Source organism: Xenopus laevis, chromosome 1S (genome assembly GCF_017654675.1).
Source record: "Xenopus laevis strain J_2021 chromosome 1S, Xenopus_laevis_v10.1, whole genome shotgun sequence".
Lineage (NCBI taxonomy): Eukaryota > Metazoa > Chordata > Amphibia > Anura > Pipidae > Xenopus > Xenopus laevis.
In genome coordinates, this window is record NC_054372.1 from 53,657,069 (window position 1) to 53,683,018 (window position 25,950).

General features: G+C 36.3%; 1 protein-coding gene across 1 annotated transcript in view; it reads right to left on the reverse strand.

Moving 5' to 3' along the window:
- Positions 1-207: 207 nt before the first annotated feature.
- The window catches only part of fat4.S (FAT atypical cadherin 4 S homeolog), a 188,033-nt gene continuing 162,290 nt past the window's right edge, over positions 208-25,950 (reverse strand). Inside the window, exons 10-17 of the mRNA XM_018243327.2 lie at positions 24,680-24,784; positions 19,088-19,395; positions 16,313-16,398; positions 14,770-14,949; positions 14,319-14,443; positions 12,361-12,572; positions 4,486-4,747; positions 208-3,136 (exon numbers count right to left, since the gene is read on the reverse strand). Coding sequence (XP_018098816.1) covers positions 1,281-3,136; positions 4,486-4,747; positions 12,361-12,572; positions 14,319-14,443; positions 14,770-14,949; positions 16,313-16,398; positions 19,088-19,395; positions 24,680-24,784 — 3,134 coding nt within the window. The 3' untranslated portion in view covers positions 208-1,280. The remainder of the gene's footprint in view (positions 3,137-4,485; positions 4,748-12,360; positions 12,573-14,318; positions 14,444-14,769; positions 14,950-16,312; positions 16,399-19,087; positions 19,396-24,679; positions 24,785-25,950) is intronic.

The following is a 25,950-nucleotide window of genomic DNA, read 5'->3' on the forward strand; positions in this document are numbered from 1 at the left end:
ATTTGTGCCTTGCATTGATGTAGTTGAACACTACAAAGTTGAATTTGACTTCCATAATAAATGATATGATTCCTGTGATTTGTTTTCTATAAAATAATATTATTATAATTTTCCACCATTGATATCACAGCTATAACATTACAACATTGCTACTTATAGAGTTGTCTTAACATGAATTATTTTTTTGCCATCTAAAAATATTTTAGGTGGCACAGTACAGATCAAAACACAATTTTAAATAAATATTTTAAGTTTATTTTTTACATTTACAATGAGAAAAGCATACTTGTATGTTACAGTTGTATCAAAATTTAAAAAATATGAATGTTACACAAGTAACACATTTTTTTTTTACCGAAAAGCATTTTCTTGCTTTCCCTGAAAGTAAGAAAACTATTCAGCATAGGAAAATATCAATATCAAAAACATAGCTCAGATAAAAGCAATTACAAAAACAAAGGTTTTTCTTTTTACCGCACAGTACAAAGTACATTATCACTAATGTGATATTTCTTAGTTCGATGTACAAATGTCCGCAACAGGATTTTTGTAATGTCAGAGTTGAGTTTTATGCTTTACGTTTGTTGAAATTCCAAATCACTTTATTAGTGAATATCTGACGAAAAGGAATTGCTGCTCTTACAAAAATAAACGTTCTCTGTCAAAGTAGAATAGGTTATTTTGAAAAACAGCATCATTTTCACAAAGGGGAATGCATTTTATTAAGAACACATTGTTAAAAAGATCCTAAAGTGCTGTTCATCTTGAACCTACTGTGCTCCGTTTCTTGGAGGACATCCAACAGCAGTCCTCAAGGTTTGGTCTCCCTACGTGGTGTTGTATAAACGTGGGGCTATTATTCTAGAAACTGTGGGCATTTTCTTTTCTTCAGAGACCGTACCTACTATAGCATCTCCACGCATCTTTAAAGAGACATTCCTATTGCTGAAGAATCATAGAAGCATATTGTACCCATCTTGGATGAGAAATTCAATTGAGGTGTCAAACATCAATTATTGCATCACAAAATAGTTGAAGTTAGAAAATCTTTTTTAGGTTGCACGCGGAGTCTTTATTTGTTTAGCATGCATGAGGACTGAATATTGACCAGAATTGCCTCTCCAGCAGCAAAAAGGTTATTATTTTAAATGTGTCTCCCTACATGATAGACTTTTAATGGGCCGTTGTTAAAATGTAGATTTTCAATTGTAAACAACCATACATTTTGTGACTGTCACAAGGTTTTGCATTTTAACAATGTGAATGCAGCTGTAGTTTATCTATACATATTGTTCTGTATCTCCATCTTTGGGAACTGTATTTGCTGCACTGTTTCGGTCATCATTATCACTTGCAGTTGCTTTTTCTGGTAGAGATGCCAAATCTTTAAAAACATCTACATAATGCCCAAATCCTGGACCCCAGTTCAAAAGATTGTCCCAATTAAAATTACCAGCTTGCTGGCTAAGCTTCAAAGGTAATGTACTGTCAGCTGGTAAAGTAGCTGTTGCAGACCCACCTTCAGCTCTGCGGCCTGGATATCTCCTAGGCTTTAATCTAGAACCATAATTGTCTTCATCATCTGCATCTGACTCATTTACTTGAGTTAATTTTGGCATTCTTGATGTGTATACCATGGGCTTGTCTCTATCATACTCCATCTCTGAGCAAGTAAATGAGTCATGGGAATCACTGTCAGATGATGATTCTGGAGCTGGAATGCCATCTGCTGGATTCCTCACTCTTGAAAGAGGCCTTTGACAGTCTTCCTCAGAGGAAGATCTCCCATGGTCTGCACTACAGATGCTTGGATTTCTTGGTCTAGGTGTATTTAGTCTTTCAACTTCCTCTATAGAAAGCCCTACAGGTGGTCCAGTTTCCAAAGGAATTTGTCCTATAGGTTGCTTAAGACGACTTCCTGGCCTCGAGCTATGACCAGCCATTGTCTGTGGACTCTTGCTTCTCCTTCCTAAACGTGTAGCATAATTAAAAATACCAGGCTGGCAAACATCATTATGCATTTCTAAAGGACTGCCTTCCCTTCTTGAAAGGTGTAAGTCTCGTGCAGGACTGCTTCTGTAAAATGTTGATGACTTGGAAAATGGTGCTGGACTGTGGCGGGATAATGGATTAGGAGGAGGGCAACCTGCATGGCCCAGTGTAGCTGTTCTAAGCCCCTGGCTATATGCACTTTGATATGTTAAACTGCTTGCTCCAAGTGGGAGTGGAGATTGTCTTGCAAAACCAAGAGGGCTATGTCTCTGAATAGAAAATTTAGGAGTGTGACTACGGAACTGCTTATAGTGCTGAATTATGTCAGCATCTGATGGAGCAATACTACTGGCATTCTCTATGTCATAGTGTTCTATCTCAGTGTCAGGAACAGCCATGGGAGCACTTGGTATTATTTCAGAGCTGAGTGGTATGTCTGTTTCATCATAGATTAAATATGGATTTTCTCTTTCAATTATATCAGGTTTAGGATTTCCTTCTGGCTGTTTTCGAATAGCCATGTCATCACCATAAGGTGGAATATTGTCAGGATCATCAAAAGCATCATTTTCACTTCCCTTTTTCTTCTTTTCTTTGGGTTTCTTTTCATCTTTTGGCACTTTTGCCTTTCTTCCTCTGCACTGATTGCACAGTATCAAGCTAAGGACCAACAAGGCAAGAATAGTAGCACAGCTGCCTACAATAGCTGGAACAGCCCAAAGTGGAAGAGAAAGTTCTTCTACATGTGTATCCAAGACACATATGTGTCCTTTATGTATTCCACTCTTGCATATATTACCTTGGGGGCAAACAATACCAACACAAGCAACAACAGTTTCACAAAGGTTTCCTGTGTATGACTCAGGACAAATACAGGTAAATCCAGTTTGTGAATTTGGTTCACAACTGCCTCCATGTTGGCATGGGCCTGAGGAGCAATCTCCAGGAGGAACACAGGAGTATGCATGCCACTGATTTATGCACATCAGGTCTCCCCAGCATGGATTACTGGCACAAATATTGGGACCTCTGCATCCAATTTTAGCAGCTGAATCTGACTTGGAAATGCTTACGGTGTTGTGTTTCCCACTGAATGGAAGAATTTCCTTATTATATTTCACGAAGGCAATGCATCCTTCAAAACCTAAAAAATAAAATAAATACATTTTAATACATATAGCATATGTTGGGATATTACTTACCAAAATAAAAATATTTTAGTATCACTAAAAATGAGTCAAGCAGATATCATTAATAATGTACATTTTAAGCAATTTCATTGTTAATTCAATTATTTTTACATAAAAGTAATGATTTTTCCCAATTGTGACAGTATGGGGGGTATTTATTAAAACTCAGATTTTTCTCATTATTTTTAAAATAGAAATTTGACCTAACTCCCATCCACGATTTGGCTTAATTTAATAAAAAATCAAAACCAATTCAAAACCAAATAAAGTGATTGTGCCTAAAATTAATTGTTAAAGAGTGAGTTCATTAACATAAAATTTAGAAAAAGCACCAGCAGCTCATGAGTAAAAGTTCAGAAACAGAAAATAGTACAGCGGTGGAGTTGTCCCGAAGAGTGCTATCTGTTCATTTTTCTAAGCCCTGGGACACCACACGAGAGAAGACAGGACACTGAGGAGTGTGGTCTGGTATTTTACGTTGACTATCTCATTGTGAGAGAACTGACTTCAATAAAAAACACACAAATTCCCAGTGCCTTGGATTACAATGAGATTCAAGAGGACCTGAATGCCGCACTGAGTTGGCTATAATCCTTAGATGGTTTTGCTGATCCGTTAGTTAAAATTTGTTAAAAAGAGAAGAAGATTCTTCAATAATTGTAAATTAAAGGCTTGCCGCCGTGCGTTTCGCATACAATAAATCGTATGCGAAACGCCCATCAGCAAGCCTTTAATTTTAAATGGAAAATCAAAGAATATGTAGACTGAGGAGGCAGCAAACAGAACAGACATCATTTTTGGCACAAGCAGTCTTTATGGAAACCCTGTGTGAGTTGGCCCTCGATTCTTAATTTTATTGTTAAATGAGCATCTGAAAGTGTATTTGTAATTTTTACCCAAACTCTGAGTGCCCCTTTAAAATAGTTACAAATGGCACACAGCATGTAAAACAAAACCCTGATATGACAACAAATGCTTAGAACAAAGCAGTTTTGACTGATGAGAGAATAACACAAATTAAACATATTTAGCCACAAGAATTTGAAGTGCAGCCCTCAACAGTTAAGCAAAGAATGGAGCTGTTACTGCACATTCTTATTGTACAGCTACTTAACTACAAGTATCAAATAGTTGTTTTCAATGTAAAATACCTAACATTTATGAAGACCTGGGATAATTCTTCTATTACCTACTAAAAAATTATTAAATATTATTAAATCATTTTATAGCAAACCCAATATATTTAATAATTACAAGCAAAAGCTATACCACAAATTAAATACTGAAAAAAACAGAAATGTACCATTATGGGAAATTTGGGACACGGATCCAGGCTGAATACCTCCAAGTTGCATTTTAAGAACATTTAAGCCTCCAAAATCTTGTGTTATGTGGTGTATGTCTTTGCTGTACGTTTTGTCCATTGACATAGAAGTAGTAGAACCATTTTTCTCCATTAAAAATGTATGCCAACGACCATCAGATATGTAGATCTCTGGAATGTTCCTCTCTACTTTCCCTGCCACGCCAGCATCAGATACATAGTGTATTTTTCCATTTTTTACCTGTAGTAAGAAATCCACAAAAAAATTAATGCATTGCATACAGTGAAGATTTTTTTCTAAAATAAAAACAGAATAATATATATTGTTCACAGTCATACATAATACTGTACAGGTATGGGACCTGTTATCCAGTATGCTCGGGACCTGGGGTTTTCGGGATAATGGATTTTTCCGTAATTTGGACCTTCATAAAAATTAACCCGCCCGCTACCCCCTGTGCATGCGCCCAAACGTGACTGCGTACAGGTGACTCAATAGCAGGTGGGAGGGAGGGGAAAGTGAAGGAGGGGAGGGGAGTGACTGAGAGGGAGGAGGGGGGAGAGCTACAGAGGTGTAGCGAACAAGGAATAGGGGTAGGCAGAAGACGCTTAATAGGTACCGACTAAGCGATCCCTTATCGTTGCGCAAATGCCTCTTCTGCTGCCCCTTGTTCCGGCCCTAAGGCTGACATTTAAAAAAACAAAGCATAGTAGCCTGAAACGGATCTCGTGTAAAACGCAAAGTTTAGCTTTAATACTAATTGTTTGTTTCCATAAAGCAGAAACTGTATATAATCTATTGGCGTTTGAGAAAAGAGAGCAAGTGCAGAAAAACTCAATGTTTTTGCATACTACTAATGGTTTTCCTAATCCAAAATGTTAAATTAAACTTCAAATAAATCCAAGTTCTTTTTCACCAAATTAAAAGACTTACTCTAAGTCTAAAATAACAAAAGCCTGTTTAATCTTGAAATATAAAATTAATGAGTCATTGTAGTCTCCATGGACAATTTTCAGTGATTTTATTATAAAAGGTGCTAAATAGAGGATAAGAAAACTTTTGTCAGGCAAATAAAATCCCAAGAGTGTAATATTTCACATTAGACACTGTTAGTTCCAAATTAAAGGGATACTGTCATGGGAAAACTTTTTTTTTCCAAAATGAATCAGTTAATAGTGCTGCGCCAGCAGAATTCTGCACTGAAATCCGTTTCTCAAAAGAACAAACAGATTTTTTTATATTCAATTTTGAAATCTGACATGGGGCTAGACATATTGTCAATTTCCCAGCTGCCCCAAGGCATGTGACTTGTGCTCTGATAAACTTCAATCACTCTTTACTGCTGTACTGCAAGTTGGAGTGATATCACCCCCTCCCTTTTCCCCCCCAGCAGCCAAACAAAAGAACAATGGGAAGGTAACCAGATAGCAGCTCCCTAACACAAGATAACAGCTGCCTGGTAGATCTAAGAACAACACTCAATAGTAAAAACCCATGTCCCACTGAGACACATTCAGTTACATTGAGAAGGAAAAACAGCAGCCCTGCCAGAAAGCATTTCTCTCCTAAAGTGCAGGCACAAGTCACATGACTGGGGCAGCTGGGAAATTTACAAAATGTCTAGCCCCATGTCAGATTTCAAAATTGAATATAAAAAAATCTGTTTGTTCTTTTGAGAAATGGATTTCAGTAGAGAATTCTGCTGGAGTAGCACTATTAACTGATGAGTTTTGAAAAAAAACATGTTTTCCCATGACAGTATCCCTTTAAGCAAGACTAAGTTTAGAATTCTACTTGGCGATATAATTCAAAAGAGAAACACAATAAATTCAAGTGTTTGGCATGAATATATGAAATGTTTGAAGGCTGAGCCCCACCAATGCTTAATTCCAAAATAAGTACATGTTTTAACTGGCATTTCAAATCTCTGGATGTAGTAAGGAGTGGCTTATTAAGAAAGTGGACTCAAGATGTCTTGGACTGATTTATGTGTTTCCTCCTGGAGATAGGGGACAAGTCCCTTAATCTACATCTGGTTTAAACCCTCAAAACTCCAATTAGGAAGTTTACTGTGTAAATTTAGAGAAGCAAAAAATTTAATCTGTAGAAACTGTAAGGGTAATGGCACATGGTAAGATTTGTGGCCTGCCATTAAATCTGCGCTACTGTGGATGACAAATCTCCCAAAATAACTTGGCGTTGAATAACATTACAATCACTGCAATTAAAACACGTGCTCGAAGCAATCCATCTTAACCATTCTGCCCACGATAAAGCTGGATCACTGCGAATATAACATTTAATTTTATTGATCTTAATGTTATTCAAGTTATTTTTCAGGTGATTTAACCACAGACGAAAAATCTTACTTTGTGCCATTACCCTAATATTATTTATAAAAAGGTAACCATGATGTCTGTCAATCAAATTGCAAAAGGGCCGTAGGGCTCACAGTTGCATAACAGCTTGTAGTTAAAGGGATCCTGTCATCAGAAAAGGTTTTTTCCAAAACGCATCAGTTAATAGTGCTACTCCAGCAGAATTCTGCACTGAAATCCATTTCTCAAAAGAGCAAACAGATTTTTTTATATTCAATTTTGAAATCTGACATGGGGCTAGACATTTTGTCTGCCCCTGGTCATGTGACTTGTGCCTGCACTTTAGGAGAGAAATGCTTTCTGGCAGGCTGCTGTTTTTCCTTCTCAATGTAACTGAATGTGTCTCAGTGGGACATGGGTTTTTACCATTGAGTGTTGTTCTTAGATCTACCAGACAGTTGTTATCTTGTGTTAGGGAGCTGCTATCTGGTTACCTTCCCATTGTTCTTTTGTTTGGCTGCTGGGGGGAAAGGGAGGGGGGTGATATCACTCCAACTTGCAGTACAGCAGTAAAGAGTGATTGAAGCTTATCAGAGCACAAGTCACATGACTTGGGGCAGCTGGGAAATTGACAATATGTCTAGCCCCATGTCAGATTTCAAAATTGAATATAAAAAAATTTGTTTGCTCTTTTGAGAAATGGATTTCAGTGCAGAATTCTGCTGGAGCAGCACTATTAACTGATTCATTTTGAAAAAAAACTTTTTCCCATGACAGTATCCCTTTAAGCAATTTGGAATACAGTGGATTCATATTCGGAAAGGGTTTTTTTTACAGTGAGAGCTGTGAAGATATGGAATTCTCTCCCTGAATGAGTCATACAGGCTAATACATTAGATAGCTTTAAGAAGGGGTTGGGTGGCTTTTTAGCAAGTGAGAGAAAACAGGGCTATGGAAGATAGCTCATAGTACAAGTTGATCCAGGGACTAGTCCGATTGCCATCTCGGAGTCATGAAGGAATTTTTTCCCCCCTCTGAGGCAAATTGGAGAGGCTTCAGATGGGGATTTTGCCTTCCTCTGGATCAACTGGCAGTTAGGCAGGTTATATAAAGATTTAAAAGGTTGAACTTGATGGACGTGTGTCTTTTTTTAACCTAACTTGCTATGTTACTATGTGTTAGCTGAGAGGAGATCAAAAGGGGGGTCAAATGTACTAAACCTTTGGACCCCAGTGCTAACTTTGTGCCACCCTGCTACCAGTTTAAACAGTATGTATGCTGCCCTGATTATCATTTTGAATATATTGAGGGGGGATCAATAATTGATAAGAATGCACAAAATCCATGATTTTTTATTTGACTGAATATTTAATGTGGAATTACTGAATATTTAATATGTTTGTTGCTTCACATGACATTATGGCTGTATTTCCTTTCCACTGCATGCTAAATATTCTAGATAACTAGATCCAAATATTGCTAGAATACATCCAGTTCTCTGATTCAATCAATTCAATGCTTCCTTACTCAATGTACAGTGTAAAGCTTTATTTGTTCATCACAAGTCCTTTTAATCTTAAAGTACAACCAATAAATGAAATACACATTTCAAAACTAAAAATGCTAAATCAATGTAAAACTAAAAAATCAGGCTTCTTGTGCCAAACAGAAGCTTAATACAAAAAAAAAACATTTGAGCCTTCTTCCCCAATGAGATACAGAATGTATATACATCATATTGTAGGCAGATATCCTTGGAAATTTTGTGGAACTCGTTTTAGAAATGTCTGACTCAAGAATAATTTAAAATGAGACTTTAAAAAAATCCCTTTGACTTGAGTGAATGTAGCGCATGTGTTTTTATATTTGTTTAAAGATGGAAGACTTCACAAAGAATCTTTTAAGATGAAGCCAGAATTTCCCCCTATCATATTCCCTACAGTATAAAAATACAGAGCTCTGCACAAGTTACCTTTCCCAGAAGAACCTGATAAGTTTATTCCCTGGCTATGGCTCAGTCAGCCATGTCATAATTCTAAATGAGTACAGCAGGAATATTGGCAAATCACTTTATTGGACAGGTCACTGGAGAAAAGTTCCAAGTTTCCTGGATTTCTGGGATGTTTCCTTATATATATATATATATATATATATATATATATATATATATATATATATATATATATATATATATATATATATATATATATATATATATATAAATCCTTCGACAGCACCGCTTACCCTAAAGCTACCTAGCTACAAGCTTACATAAAAACCGAAAATAAACGACACCAAGGGTCTTAATGTGAAAAAAATGCTTATATTGTTTCCATTGTATGTGATGCGCTGATGTGTGGATTATGGCATCCGTATACACAATATACTTCTTCAGGGGCAAATCCGCGTTTCGTATACACAATATACTTCTTCAGGGGCAAAATAAAGTGAATTTATTTATCTGAATTAAGAAGAATTTTATTGCCACACGATCCCGTAGTAACGAATCAAATATTACTCCCACGAAACTAAGCTACAACAAAGTTCAAGGTGCATCTACTGACCGGAATCACTTGAAACCGTAATCGCTTTGGACTGAGCTCCACGAGGAAAGCACTTCACCCGGGAAAGGGAACGCCATAATCCACACATCACAGACCGCAGACTGAGGGAACCGATGAGACCATCATAAAACCAGGACATACGACTTGAAAGCTGTGAATCTCGTAAGTACAATCCTGGTGGGGGCCATTTTTGAGACCCTTGCAGTACTTCACCATTTGTGGCTCTTTATTTAATAGGCTGAACCTCGAGGGAGACGTCTGTCCCTATACCGTATGAGTGCTAATTACTACTAATGAATGTGAGTAGTTCTAATTGGGGAAAACGGGTCAAATAAGAAGTTAATACACCATCAGCATATTCTTCTTTTTATGGGCACGTACAGAGCATAGAAAGTGCACTGCTACCTTGACTTATTCTCTCTACTTTAGGGACAAGTGGGTCCCGAAAAATATATTGTTAGTGCTGCTACTATATTTCTAACACAAAGCAAGGAGTCTATCTTTATTGCCATTGTTTACGATTCTCAAGTGCTGTAGCATTCGCACAACTTTAGGCATAGTGGCTGTATGAAATAATGGCTTTCCTTAAAGTGTCATTATGATGTTTGATTGTAAAATTAAAGGGTTTGTTCACCTTCCAAAAACGTTTTTTCAGTTCAGGTGCCATAAACAAAGACTTTTTTCAATTGCTTTCCATATTATTTTTTACCGTTTTCCCAAAATTTTTATTTAAAGTTAAACGTTTACCTGTCTCTAGTGTTTGGCAGCTCAGTGATCCAGGAGCATCTGAACTGTTACAATTTGCTCCATTTAGTTGATACAATTAGTTGATACATTTCTCAGCAGGATCTGTGGAATATGAGCAACTATTGTATCAATTGTAACAGCTGCCTTTAATGAAACTCAGGGATTCTGCTCAGTAGGGACAAAGATAATGAACATATCAACTAACTGTATCAATTTAGAACAGATAAAGAGTCGGCAACCAATCCTCCCAGAGCTGCTTTAGGGTAAGTCCACACTGGGCTCTAATCACGCGCGACGGTTCGTTTCCCGAAGTCGTCCGAATTTGAGGAAACTTCAGGCGACTTCGGGAAACGAATTGCCGCGCGTGATTAGCGCCGGCGTTTTTTAATTTTAGCCGGCTCAGAGTCAGGGAAGGCGTTTGGGGAGATTGGTCGCCGCAAAGACGAGGCGATTAGTCGCCAGGCGACCTTATCTCCCCAAAACGCCCACTTAAGGTGAATAATGAAACTTAACACTTCAACATTAGAAAAATGGTCTCAAAAAGAAAATACGTTTCTGGTGAACTGAACTGAATAACGTGTTTAAAGATGAACAACCCTTTTAAGTGAACTTGGAACCAACCATTCCAGGACCAGCACTCCCTGTGTGACATGGTGTTTTTACTATACAGAAGTCTGCATATGCAAATTAGGGGTGGAAAGGGGAAAACATTTTTTACTTCCTTGTTTTGTCAGAACCGAATTCTGGATTCGGTGCATTCCTAAAATATATATATATATATATATATATATATATATATATTATATATATATATATATATATATATATATATATATATATATATATATATATATATATATATATATATATATATATATATATATATATATATATAAAACATGGAGGAGCAAACACCAAAACACCACATTCATCGCAGTCAGAGTAGCTGATTTTAATAAACAAACAAAAGAAATCTCAACATTCACTTCAATATAGGATAAACGATCACAAAAAGAAAGTAACTGGAACAATTCTTTATTTCTGGGGAACTATCTGAACTGAAAAAAGTGTTTGAAGGTGAAAATCATTTTAAGTTGGCTAATTACAATTTTTGTGTGATATGAATGTTAGATTTAAGGGTGTAACTACAGAGGAAGCAGACCCAGCAGCTGCAGGGGGCCCAGGAGGTATATGGGTCCCATGAGGCACTAATTCATATAGAATTTCAATAAATGTTGGTAAAACAAGTCAACCTCTAGACCTGTAAAATAATTTGCTGTGAGGCCCAGTATTTTCTAGTTACACCACTTGTTAGATTGTAAGGTCCACTGGGGCAGGGACTGAGATGAATGATGTATAATCTCTGTGCCTCATGCCTATTTATGGAAAATTTGTAAAAACGATATTAAATACACACAAAAAAAGGAGGATTGCAGCAGTCCACAGCCTGAAACTAATGTATTCTAGGAAAAAAGGCAAAGAAAAAAATCTGCTTTTTGTGAAGGAAATAATTAAAAAAACACTGCAGTTTTTTCCAAGAGCCTAACAAACAGTGAAAAAGAAAAGAGACAGAAAAAAGAGTGACGGGTCTGGAAATCTGACTGCGAAACGAAGTACCACTAAACCAACTGTAATGGATGACATGGCTAATGAAGATAATTAGATGGTACAGCCTTTGCTGTGGTATTTTACACAGGAAACCAGACTAGCTGCAACTTCAACCAGACCTTTAATGAATAGGTTTGTAGTTCAGGAAGTCAAAATGTTGGTCAAAATGAATGTGAACGGCAATTCCAGACATCAATCCAATAATACATTGGGAACTTTGTCCCAGTATGGCTAAACTTTTTCACCTCTGCTGCTTTCAGACTTAAAACTGTCCATGTTCAATTAGTGATCTGGGCACCCGCACCAGAGTGGGAAATTATAACACGGTATATGTAAACACATAATTGGCTTTCCTCCTTTAATCTTGTATTTTTCTTTTTCTCTGAAAATAGCATCTAAAATTGTTGAAACCTATGTCAATTTGTAAGAAATTGCAAGCCTTCTTTATGGAATGGCAAAACTCAACATATTTCAGAGGCTGAGCACTATAATCTATTTGAATACTGGCACCTCCATGCAATTTATATGTGGAAAACAATTTTTGGGCGTTCAGAGAATAAATGACATACATAAGAACCGCTGTTATCATTGCATAATTATGATGCATAAAACGTACCTTTATAATAGTATAGTTACTGCTCTCAAGGATTTGAAGCAACAGCCCATTCTCACTTCGTGTTCTAAATTTTATTTCCAGCTGATTCACGAACACAGGATCTGAATCCGCACTCCGCGATTTAATCAAATACTCCCGTTTTCTACTCTGACTCAGAGTGTATTCGAGGTAACCTTTGCTTTCAAGTGACAAGGCTGTGTCTGCAGTCATGTCTGGAAAATGGTAAGAAAGAGAAAGGCAAACAAAGCATGACATATTATAAACAAATTGTGCAAAACAACGGTATACACAAATCTAAAATACCATAGAGCAGTACCTGTATACTCTACCATGTAACATTTATTTTAGATTATAAAAATAAATGAGTGCAAGTTGCTGTTACCGCTAAATGAAATATTGTTAATGCCCAGTGATAGCTGCACGAATAAAGACTGTTGTATATCAAGCAGGCAGAAATCCCACTTGCACTAAAAGGAACATTAACATCAAAAATTGAAAGTGATTTAAAGTAATGAAAATAAAGTGTACTGTTTTCCTGCACTGGTACAACTGCTGTGTTTGCTTCAGAAACTCTACTATAGTTTATATGTAACCATTCAAGCACAGGACACATTAGCTCGAGTGAAGGAATAGAAGAAAAAAAACGTTGAATTTCGAATGTTTTTTTTTGGCTACTTTGACTACGACTTCGAATAGAACGATTCTAACTAAAAATCATTCGACTATTCGACCATTCGATAGTCGAAGTACTGTCTCTTTAAAAAAAACACTCGACCAAGTACTTCGCCACCTAAAACCTACCGAACATCAATGTTAGCCTATGGGGAAGGTCCCCATAGGCTTCCTAACAATTTTCTGATCGAAGGAAAATCGTTCGATCGATGGATTAAAATCCTTCAATCGATCGATCGTAGGAAATGCAGTAAATCCTTCGATATTCGAAGTCGAAGGATTTTACTTCGACCCTAAGTAAATGTGCCCCATAGCATATAACAGATAAACTCAGTAGAATCCCATTGTATACTAGAGAATGGATCTGTTATCAACTGTGTATCCTGTACCTTTTCTCCTTTTTTTCAGTTCTGAATGGCTGCCCCCAATAGCTTCACAGCAGTTTGTTTATATAAACTATAATAGTGTTTCTGAAGTAAACAGAGTTTTACCAGTGCAGGCCAACCCTACATTATATAGTGAATAAAGTACCCCCTCTTGTAAAATATAAGGATATTATAAAAATACAGGTCATGGAACTTCTAATATCCTCATTTTTTGCAACTGGGGGTACTTTATTTATTATAATACACAAGTTTCAGTGAGTCATGTGACAGAAATGACATCAGAACTCACCGTTTATAACTGATGACATCAGAACTCACCGTTTATAAGGATATAATTTACAAGATATTCATGGCTTTTGTGTATTATATTTTAATTACTTTCATTATTTGATGTTACTGTTCCTTTTAGAAGACATTGAAGAAAAACACTATGCACAGTTCTAATGGGATATTGCACAAAATGAAAATTTTAGTTTTGTATTTGTCAATTTTATAAATTTATAACTTAACATGGGCCGATAAAAGCTGCCGACAGACCGAGTCAGCAGCTTATTGGCCCGTGTGTGGGGCCATCCAACGGGCATCCCCGATCCATATCTGGCCGAAAGTCGGACAGATGCCGATTGGGCAGGTTAAAAATCCTGTCGGATCGTGGCCGCATCTTTTCATTGTTGCGGTCCAGCGACCGGACCGCCTGTTTGGCCTCCATTCTGATCCGATCATAGGGCCCACTTCAAAGTCGGCATATCAGGGAGAGATCTCCCTGTGTATGGCCACCTTTACATTCCATCAATACAATGCACACACAATATTCTGTTACAATATGATTTAGACTTATGAAATAAGATTCACTAGTCTGCTATACAAAGGACTAGTGCAGCAGCTTACAGCTTAACATACATTTTTCACAGTGCTTGCCAGTAAATCCATCTTTACAGTTGCACTGTTGCCAAGACCAATTATCCACACAGGTTCCTCCATTCTGGCACATACTTGTTGTACACGCACCCTCTACTCTGGGACACCTGTAAGAAAATAATTCAGTTTTATTGTGTGTTCTGCATCCTTGCAATTGCTACATATAAAAGAATGGTTGGTATTGAACTGCATTTAAATAAACATGCATATTGTAACATAGAATGGAATGAAATCAATATATATATATATATATATATATATATATATATATATATATATATATATATATATATATATATATATATATATATATATATATATATATATATATACAGTTCTCTGCCTGTGCTTAGCAGAATAGGTTTACAATGATGCATACAAAAACGAGGACTGATCTAATTATAAGATGCATCTCTTGGCTTGTAAAATTTACCGGTCCAGGATTCCTTGAGCTGACAATGCTTGGCTTGGTTCAAGTGGACGCCCATTAACTGCAAATTCCATTATACAACCTACAAAGTCATGGCTTTGTACTTGTCCTCTCCTTTGTAGAATTGGTTCCAGGGATCTGATACCTCCTACTGTTATTCTGTTTGGCTGAACATCCAGTGTCCTGTTCCAAGAAGAAGAAAAAAAAGAAATCACATTTTTAAAGCAATAATGATCATAGCATAAATCGTCCTTCTTTTGTCTAGACAAAAGAAGTTTATATCATTAACACATGAATAGATATAATTATGTATCACCCCTTCAGACTAGAAGAAAAGAAAATTCAGTTGAAGCAACATAGGTGGTTCTTCACAGTGAGGTTGTGGAATGCACTGCCGGGTGATGCCTTTAAGAGGGGCTTGGGTGATTTCTTGGACAAGCATAATATGCAAGGCTATTGTGATACTAAAATCTATAGTTAGGGGCAAATTTATCAAGGATCGAATTTCGAGTTTATTTTAGTGTAATTCAACTAGGGAATAATCCAAATTCGATTGGAGTGTAAAAAATATTTATTTTTTTTGTGAAAAAACTAGAATCGAATTCGCAGGTCGATCCTATTCACCAAAAATGTAAAAATGTAAACATATTTATTAAATTTCGATTGGTAATTTTTTTTTGCATTTCGAGTTTATGGGGGCATACACTGCCCCCAAGTGTATGAGTATATATAGTTTATGTGAGTGTATATAGGGGTAAGTGTATGTGTGTATGGATGCTGGGTTGAACTTGATGAACTTTGGTCTTTTTTTCAACCCGATCTAACTATGTAACTATCAGCCTTTCAAGCCTTTGTTTATTTGTTAATTACAGTGCATAAGGAATAATATGAATATTGCTTTAGATTGTCAATATTATTATATTGCTGGACATTGTAGGAGAAAAAATGTACATCAAAGATCCAACCAAGAACCTGATGGACTTTTTTGCATTTTCATCTAATATATGAACTGAATGTGGCTGATTCAGCAATCAGAGTGAGTGATGGTAGAACAGAGATGTCAATGGTGACCTTGAGTTGCATAGAATGCTTAGAATTGGCATAGAATAGTGAGATTGTACATGGCAAGTAGGGATAATGTAAGGCATTAAATGATTTGACATTGTAAGAAATGCCTACAACACAAACTGGATAATAATGGCAAGTATGTCTGTAGACAGATACCTTAAAATGGGACATGTGAATCAGCACAAAAAAGCCTAAATCAAAGTTGAACATGGAAAGCTAATTCTGGCTCACAGGTTACACTGCAATGACACCCAAAAAAAACCCACTGCCATGAATGAGCAGCACAAGGCCTTTCAGAAAAGCATGATTTTATGGAAATAAATCAAACACTCAGTCCAATTTGTCTTCAGAATATTCTTCTCAAAAGTAGCTGAACTACAATTAAAAAGCATTGCAGGTTGCATTCATAAGATACTAGAAAAGATGGATTCATATATTAGACTGTTGACTGTAGTTTCTATGGCACAATTCCACTTACCAGTCTGTGGAGAGGGCAGCAGTACTGACAGTGCAGTAGCCAGGTTCCTGCTCATCCAAACAAGTATCAACTGTCAAAGATGCAGACTGAAAAAGATAAACAGTAAGGTCAGAACATGGAACAAAATCTTCCGTCAAAAACAAAACAACACAATTAAGAGTGAATGTGTATTTTTGTGTTACATTGACTGACAAGAAGTTGTGCCATTTTATTCCTCTTTATAACATTTTGGAGAGCCTTATTCTGTGGTATGGGCATGGTCTCCTTTCCATACAGCATGACAGTTAGTTGTGTTGATAAAGAAGACATTTCCATCAAGTTTAGCATTTGAGATTTTTAAAACTGATTCATGTAAGGGAAATCACATGTATAAAAAGTGGAAGCAAAATCCAGAAAATCTAGAAAAGTCTCCTTCTTCATATATCTTTATAATAGTGAAAACCCTTTTATGCTGATTCTGAAACCTTTCCTACTTTGAACATATTTGCTCTAGGGATAAAGTCTTCTAAAGCACAACAAAAGGGTAAACTTTCCAAGAATCTTGTTGGTTGATGACTAAATGCATCGTGTTTGATGTCTTGACTACTCCATGTCTTGGTTTCTCTTTCCCATATTCATGTCATATTCAGGGATCGTGAAATGAACAATCTTTGCAGAAATATGGACTCCCCCAGATATAAATTGTTTTTAAGCAATAGTAATAAGGTGAAGGCATCTGTTGACAGACTTGTAAAAGGCAAAACACTAAGGGGCAGATTTATCAAGGGTCAAAGTGAAAATTCAAATTAAAATAATTTGAGTTTCAAACAATTTTTTTGTACTTCGACTAGGGAATGGTCCAAATTTACTTCGATTCGAGTCATTCGAATGCAGCCTATTCACCCTTCAAATGCAGCCTTCCAAGTATTTTAATAAATTTTGGTTGGTCTTTTTTTTATTCGAATTTCGAAGTTTTTTTTTTATTCGAAATTCGACCCTTGATTAATCGGCCCCTAAGAGGCATAATAATCAAAATTAAAGTTGGTGAATTTTAGAATTTTTTGAAATTTTAATAAACTGGAACGTTTACCAAACTTGAATGTGTGTTTATTTATTAAAACAAATCAAATATAAAAACCTTGATTGAATAAAAATATGAAAAAAAAATTGAATGTATCAAATTCTTCTTTCTACTCTTTAGACCCTTTTCAAAAGGTCTACCAACTCTCAAAAATGTTGAAAAACTTGAATTGAAATATCACCTGAATTTTGTCTAGGACAACTCCCATTAAGTTCTACCGCTGAAAAAATTTGAACTCAAACATTGATAAATCAGGCCCTAAATCTCATCTGTGATTTGCCTGCTCAGTCTGTCATACATTAACTTAAGAGATATTTCAAATGCTGAATGGAGTTGTAGCACAAATTCTTGTTTCCCCTGATTTACCAACTTAATTTCATATGACCAGTATGGTTATAGGAAATGTAAAAGTACACAGAATGGGGTCTGAATGTTTTCATTTGGGGCCAATTGATAGAGTTAAATTGTATACCAGGAACTACAAAATACAGTGCAATTTGTATTATCTTTTGAAATTTCCTTTTGTTAAATCAACAAGCCCCTATGGGTATTATGTGTTTTTCTAACAGTGCAAAGATAAAGTTAAACAAACAGTTTTATCACAAGCAAGGTAAGTGACGCTTGTGAGAAATCATGTAATAAGCAAAAAAAAAAAAAACAGCAACATTTCACATGATTCATTCTGTCGTTTGCCATTATTCATTTCAGTCTGTTATACTGTTGATACTAGAATATTGAATGTTATCAAGGCCTGTGAGACACTGCTTGTTTTTCTTTACACCACTTTTCCAGAGAATGTAGCTGTGGGAAATCACCATGGACTGCTTCTCATTTGTACAATGGGACACTCCTCAACACTCCTAACACACTGCGTATAAGTATTGCTCTAAAACAAGGCACTTGCAGTCACTGTCCATGTTTTATCACTGCTGCTATTCACAAGAGTGCTCAAGTGTAAATATATGCTCCATATGTGTGCAATACTACCTCATGGGTAAATAGGCCAGGATTTATCAACTGATCAAAAAAGTTATAGAATATATTTAAATTTAAATATTTTATTTATATTAAAAAAAACACCTCTTAATTCCAACTCCAACTATGGCGCCCCACTGCTTACAGTTTAGGACTTTTTTTCACGAATCTCAAAAAAATTTTAGTTTTTCTATATTTCTAAAAAGCGCTAAAAATGTTAAATTTATTTACCAAAATTCAACAAGTAAAAGTTGTCAAGGTGCTTTAGAACTCAATCTGATTGGACTGCATTTAATCAATTAAAGTTTTTTTAAAATTTTTTGTAGCTAAGAATTGTCCAAAAAAACTTGAAGTTTTTGTGTATTTTAATGTATTTTAATGTATTTGTATTATTTACCACATCGTTGTGAGCTTTTTTGATTTGCCTTTTATCTGTTTGTATTTTTTTATAAATTAAAGGATAATGGTGGTTGAAGAATTTGTGATCAAACTACCTATGCAACCAATTCACAAGAGTTTTGTAGTCTAGATTTTCCATTGACTTGATGAATTGTGTTTCTACTGTCTGGTATAGAAACAGAAAAAACAAAAATCTGCCCTCAAAATATAAGGAAGCAGAAACATGACTGTTAGTGATCTATTGTCTCGAAATGATTAATTGAACTAACAACAAAGTGATAAGAGGTGAACTGAACAAAATACATTATCCAGAGAGAAAATGTTCAGAGAAAGCAATTTACCATTCCAGCCCTCCGGGCAATCACTGTGTGAAACTGTCCATCCGATACTTTCTTCATTGTTGTTAGCCTGTATGTTCCACTGCCAAGGTTGTACGACAGCCTCATTCTCTCCTCTACTATTTCCAGAGCCAGGAACTCTGCACCATCTCCAGTCTGGTTATCATAATTGTACAGAAGCAAGCCATTGGTTTTGATAGTAGAAAACTTTATATAAATATAGTTGTTGTTGGGATCCAAACTAGGAAACTCCATGTAGGACAACTCTTCAAACCCATAGCTATTTAATTCACAGTGTTTTCCGAAGACACCTAAAGCAAGGAAAGATTGATATCATCACCAATTCAGTAGTGAAACCTACTTTAATTTTTCAAAAATGTTATTGTTGAAATAGAGGCAAAACACCTAAAACCAGAGCAGCAAAATCAAAACATTCTCTATTCCAGACTACATCATAGGTTTATTATATGGTAACAGTATTATTATTCAGGTATAGGTAAAGATAAAAATGTATTCTAGAAGACGTAGAAGGTTTGCTTCCCATGGTAAACAAAGTATATTATCCTAAAATGCATTTTTTTGTACAGATTAGGAAATTGGGGATTCATATCTTGAATGCTGTATGTTGTAACGTTTAACTACATGCTAGAACTGTTGTTATTGAAAGCTGGAGGGCTGCATGTATGAATTTCTTGCAAGGAGAACTTGGCAGAATACAGTTATTGATGCACCTCACTGAAAGAAATGATGGGACCAATGCAGTATGCCCATGACTAAGTGCCTGCAGGGCATGAATCGCTAGGACCTAAGGTGATATGCACATTTTAGATTCTACAAATAAATATTGTTTTTACTGTTTTATTTGGCCCTGCGGACTCCTTTGAGTGCTGGATAGTCCCATTTGTTCTATTTGATTCATCTCGGATGAAGCTGAGGGTCTGGTGCTCCTGGAACACTGATCATAATTGGTAAATTATCCACGTTGGTGCTCTGCAGCACCATTTTTTCTGTTTCTTACAAATGCAGTGCTCCCAGGTATAAAACAAATCATTTCATGCCTTATAAGCTTTAAAACGGCAAATCTTTTCACATAGCATCCATAATTAGTGATGGGCAACGGCGAATTTGCGGGATTCGCCGCCAGCGAATAATTTCGCCCGGAAAAATTCACCGACGGGCAAAAAAACGCTCGCCGGCATCAAAAAAACGGGCACTGGCGTCAAAAACAGGCGCTGGTGTCAAAAACGAGATGCCGGCGCCGTTTCGCAAATTGTTCACGGTTCCCGAATTTTTCGCGAAATTTGCGAATTTTCTGGCGAAGTGAAACGGCGCAAATTCGCCCATCACTATCCATAATTATGGGATAGCAAACCCTCCACAAAGCATTGGATGAACACTAAACCGGAAAGGCAACATCTGTGCAGCTTACCAGCTTTTAGCGACAACTAATATTTTGGTCAAATATTGCAAATATTGTTGGATCTGACCTAATTCTAACCAAATACAGCAGCCCTGATCTGCCTGTACTCTATCATCCCATGAGTTGGTGGCCTAATACATATTTTGTCCCTTTTGAGTATACATTTCCAGCTGTGCAAGTAAACGTGTCACCCAATGCTCATGCATATACAAGGATTAGGTTAGTGGCATCATTGGGCTGCTGTATATCAGGGATATAAGGAATTGCTATGCAAGGCTTTGACATATGGATTTTGTATGAGGTCTTTACAGCCCTCTCTTTTTCCTTTTATCTTAAATGGGTTCTAATCTCCTTTCAGAGGTATAATAAACTGAATATCCAGGAGACCAATTTAAAAGTAATACACAGGTAAAGAACAGAGAACAAGCAATAGCCTCACTAGGCAGGTATTTGTTACTGTTTTTCTTCTTTTGCATGAGAGTCAAACACAGCTTCCTGCACTTCATTAATCATACAGTGTCTTTCATTCCTTCTGGTTTCTTAAGCTAACTTTCACATGTTAACCACTGGAATGAATCTCAAGCCAAAAAACTGAAGCTATATTTTTCATCTAAACGTGTTTTGCATGAGCTCTTTTTCTGCATATTTTCCGAAAAACAAGTTTTAATGATGCACAAAAGTTGAGGAAGTTGGCTTACCTTTTTATGCAGTTCTATTAAATCCTAAATCCTGTTCGTATAAATTTTAGTGAAGTATATCAAATAATCTAGTTAAATTTCTAAAGCAAGGTCATCTGGGAATGTACAGGTCTGGCTTATCTTAAATACGAACATGCACTGCTATACTTTCTTGTAAATCCCAATAATATCAACATACAATATATGAATAATGCAAACGCTGTCTATGGCAGGAAAGGGTTAGCATTGGTACTCCAACTGTTATAAGGCTGCAACTTCCCTGACATTTTTGCTAGCATGCTTTAAAATGTAGTTCTATGTTCTCAAACTATGGAAGAACCTAATGGGCTTACTTACCAACACTGGACAAATTTGCACTTGGGCAGTAACCCATAGCAACCAATCAATTGTTAGCTTTGTAAAAAGAAAAAAAAAACAAAGATAAAGATAAATAAATAAAATGAATTAATGTAGTCCCCTGTATTTCTTAAACAATATTTAGTTTTGTTCAGCCAGCTACAGGTAGATTCATGAAAGCAAAAATATGATTGGTTGTTACAAGTTACTACCCAGGTGCAAATTTATTCAGTGTTGGTAAATGAGCCTATTTTCCCAACAAAATATTATTTTGCTTAAAGGTTACATAATTATGCGAACTTGCAGAAAAACAGCTAAAAGTACAGTCCAAGTTAAACTTGGCTCGATTGGACAAGCAAGAAAGTGCACAGAACATATCTGTGAAACATAAAAAAGCACAAAAGCCCCACAATATGTAAAGATTTTTTTTATCTATGGGAATACCAAGACATACAGGGGCAGATTTACTTAAGGTCGAATTTCGAGGGTTAATTAACCCTCGATATTCGACTGTCGAAGTTAAATCCTTCGACTTCAAATATCGAAGTCAAAGGATTTAGCAATATTCGTTCGATTCAAAGGATTTTAATCCATCGATTGAACGATTTTTGTTCGACTCAAAAAAGCTTAGGAAGCCTATGGGGACCTTCCCCAAAAAAAACCTTCGAAATTTGAAGTTTTTTTTCTTCTATTCCTTCACTCGAGCTAAGTAAATGGGCCCCACAGTGTGCACTGGAGAAAAACATCTTTGGGATTCTTTAATAACTACCTAATGTAATAAGGAGAATAACCATTGCTTATACATGCTGAAAATTAGTTTTAGATGTTTTTCAATACAATACTGCTTCTTGCCAGTTTAGGATAAAGGATAATATTGTTTCAGAGCAGTAGCTCTTTGTTTGCACCTTTTATTACATTACCTCTTATAGACCAGCTAATCACTTCAGGTCATCAGGGACCAGGTTATTTGCCAGTCATTCTAAGGTGCCTATTCTATCACTTATTATAAATTAATTGACCGGCACTTTGTCTCTGTAATCACATAACTTAACTACCTCTTGGGCTGTACAGAAAATTGCATTCACCATCAGCTGAATCGTGAATCGCCAAACAAACCGATCTTTCCCCGATATGCGACTAATGGCCATGGCTATATCGGGGGTAATCTGAACGTTCGGACCTATGGCCAAACGATCAGATTACGATGAGATCACAATGAGCTCCGGCAGGATCGGTCGCGACAAAATCAAACCTGTCCGATCGACCAAAAGAACGATCTCCGCTGGACGAAAAATGTCGGGACTCTCCACACACTGTCTGAAAATCGTACGAATCCTTGATTCGTACGATAGGATCTTTGCGTCTATGGCCACCTTAACTGATGGCTCTAAAGGCAGCAAAATGGCTTTCGCTGGATTAGGTCCACAACTTGGATGGCTAGTTCTAAAAAAAAATTAGCAATTGGCAGCAGTAGTATAATTCAATATTATTATATTAGAAACCCTGTACCCAGTATGGTTGGATGCCCTGTATTTGTAATCATTCAGAAGAGAAATTAGAGATTGAGCACTTAAGATATTTTTACATATAGGGCCCTAGTTATGATTGCTCGCTTGAGTTTGCAAGGCAAATTGCAGAGGGAGTCAGTTAGCAAACTTGCGCAGGGTTTCAATTATGATTGCTCAAGCCCAATGGCTCAAGCAATCATAAATAAGACCCATAGAGTATAAGGGAAAACACAGATGAGAATTATATTTTATTTGTTTCATGTTTCTTATTGTTTTCTTTTTTAATTTACAATTTACCTTTCCCACAACGCTTATTAAAAATAGCATGTTCATGGAAAACATGAAATAAATAAATAAAACCACAAAGAAGGGCAAAATATGTAGCACAAAAGAAGCTGGTGTGGAAAGCACTACTGAAGAACACTGGCTGCAAATTACATGGAAATATGCGCACATTAGCCCTAGGGTGACCCTACACTTATATTGTCTTTGCCAGTATTCCTTTTAGATATTATAAGACTATGGTTTAATAATCATTTCTTTACTGAAATTTGTGCTCTCAATAACATCTGCACTATAACTAATTGACTGTTGTATTCTTCAGTATTCCAACAAATACCAAGCACGCTGTTGATAAATAAGTTATAATCTGGTGGAAAAAAAACTGGAAAACTCACTTTGTCATGAGGTAACTGTAATACAGAGACAATATATCATTTGGCTTTCAAAGAGAATGGAAAGAAGTGATTTGACCAAGTTACTGTTCCAAAATGTATGAAGACATCATTCTAATTATTTAAAGATATCTCTTGCTAAACTTCTCAGCTGTTTTCTCTCCAGCAGTCAATCTTGCTGGCACTTTTCAAAAACAAACTTCCAAATTGAACTCTTATTATTCACAATTAAATATGAGATATGATAAAGGTGAGACTGAAAATACGTGACCTCATTCAAAGAGGAAGTTGTGAGCCATAAATGGAAGTCTGGAGAGTTATTTGAAGTAATAACTCAATGACTTGTATCTTTTTTCTTTCTCTTTCCTGATGAATCTAGCACTTCTTAGTGAGACCACTCAGGTAGGCCAGGGGGGAGGAGGGAGGGGGGCAACACAGGGGAGGGCGAGGGGTTTTGCACCCAGGGGGTTTCCTTCTCCTTTAATTGTAAAACTGCTTGACTATTTACTCCTATTGTAATTTTAATAGTGATGCTTCAATAGTTGATGCTTGGTTACATAGTTACATAGTTAAATTGGGTTGAAAAAAGACAAAGTCCATTAAGTTCAACCCCTCCAAATGAAAACCCAGCATCCATATATACACCCCTCCCTACTTTCACATAAATTCTATATACCCATACCTATACTAACTATAGAGTTTAGTATCACAATAGCCTTTGATAGTATGTCTGTCATAATGTTGCTTGCTATAATAAAATATGTGAGCTCTAAGTGGAAAAAGGAGAAACCCTTGTCTAGACATTCAAAATATTGGTAATACCTTCCCTTTCTCATTAATTAAAAATGTTAAAAGACATCTAGTGGAGGTTCCCAAAATGTAATTGCTAACCCCCAAGAGGGCTCAACTGACAACTGTTAGGTAACTTATTAGGTAAAATGCAGTTTTATTGTACTCACCAAATGGGCAGTGGCAGTAGTACCCATCTACACCACTTTGGCAGGATCCCCCATTAAAACAGGGGTTGCATTCACAGTAGTTAACAGCAGATTCACACAGTGTACCTGCAAGTCAAAAAATGAAAAACATGATGTATTGATATAATATATACACTGCTGTAGTTGACTTTGCACTTGGAAAAAGCACAATTTAGGGTTCATTTCAAATGAAAAAAGGCAGAAAATGAGTGGCAAAAGAATAATAAAAAACTGAAAAAACTATTTTTTCCTTATTTCAGGATCTTTCGAGTGGATCTTCCAATCCCAACACAAAACCCATGCAAGAGGCTTATGGAGGAATGTAATAAAAGTTGCAAAGAGCAAAACAATTTGCACACATAAGAAGGTGTCGTAATCTTTTGGAGCAAACGTAACTTTTTCAGTAAGAAGTTTTATTACATACACTGCGCACTGGTGCAAACTATAAAATGCGCAAACCTTTTTACCTGTCGGAGGTGGTCGCTAAACAGTTTCTGGATTTGCAAAAGCTATATTGAATTTGCGCAAAGGCAAATATGTTCGCACAAAGGCATAACTTTATGCATTGCAAATATTTTTTTCGTTACCGACTTTTATTACATTCCCCCATTACAATTCTATTCAACTTCACCTGTCAAACTGGCCTCTCCGACTTTAGGGAAAAATACTGCCAAAACAAACAATAACCAGGTTTACTTTTCTGGATGTTTTTTAAAGACCAAGCTACAAAAATATATGAGATATCAGAACCATATTTCCAACCATTGCCTGCCCTTTCCACACATTAAGTTTGCCTGCCTTCACATTCCCCAACATGTGGAACTACTGCCATTTTCATATAAATTGGATGCTATAATGGAAAGCCCTACCATTATAATTATGTCCAATGATGTATAAATACATATAATGACTAGATCCACGTTCAAAAACGGTTTCAGTGGTTGCAAGGTTGAAAGCCATTATATTGTTAAATGTTTAACAAAAGGAAAGGCAAGGAGACTTTGCTAACAGTAATTGTTAACATGTTCCAGTCCTTCAAAGCTTTGCATTGTTCTTTACTTGCCATTAGCACAGATCAACCTTGTCTGCAGCCTGTAACTTTAACTTCTTCCTAGTAGCACTATTTTTCTTAGTATATATGGGCTTAAAGTATAATACTAAGGAAAACTTAAACCATATGCATAACAAAATAATGTCACAGATAAAAGTAGGGGGGTGACCAAATGAGCAGTCAAAGGTTGCCAAATAAATCC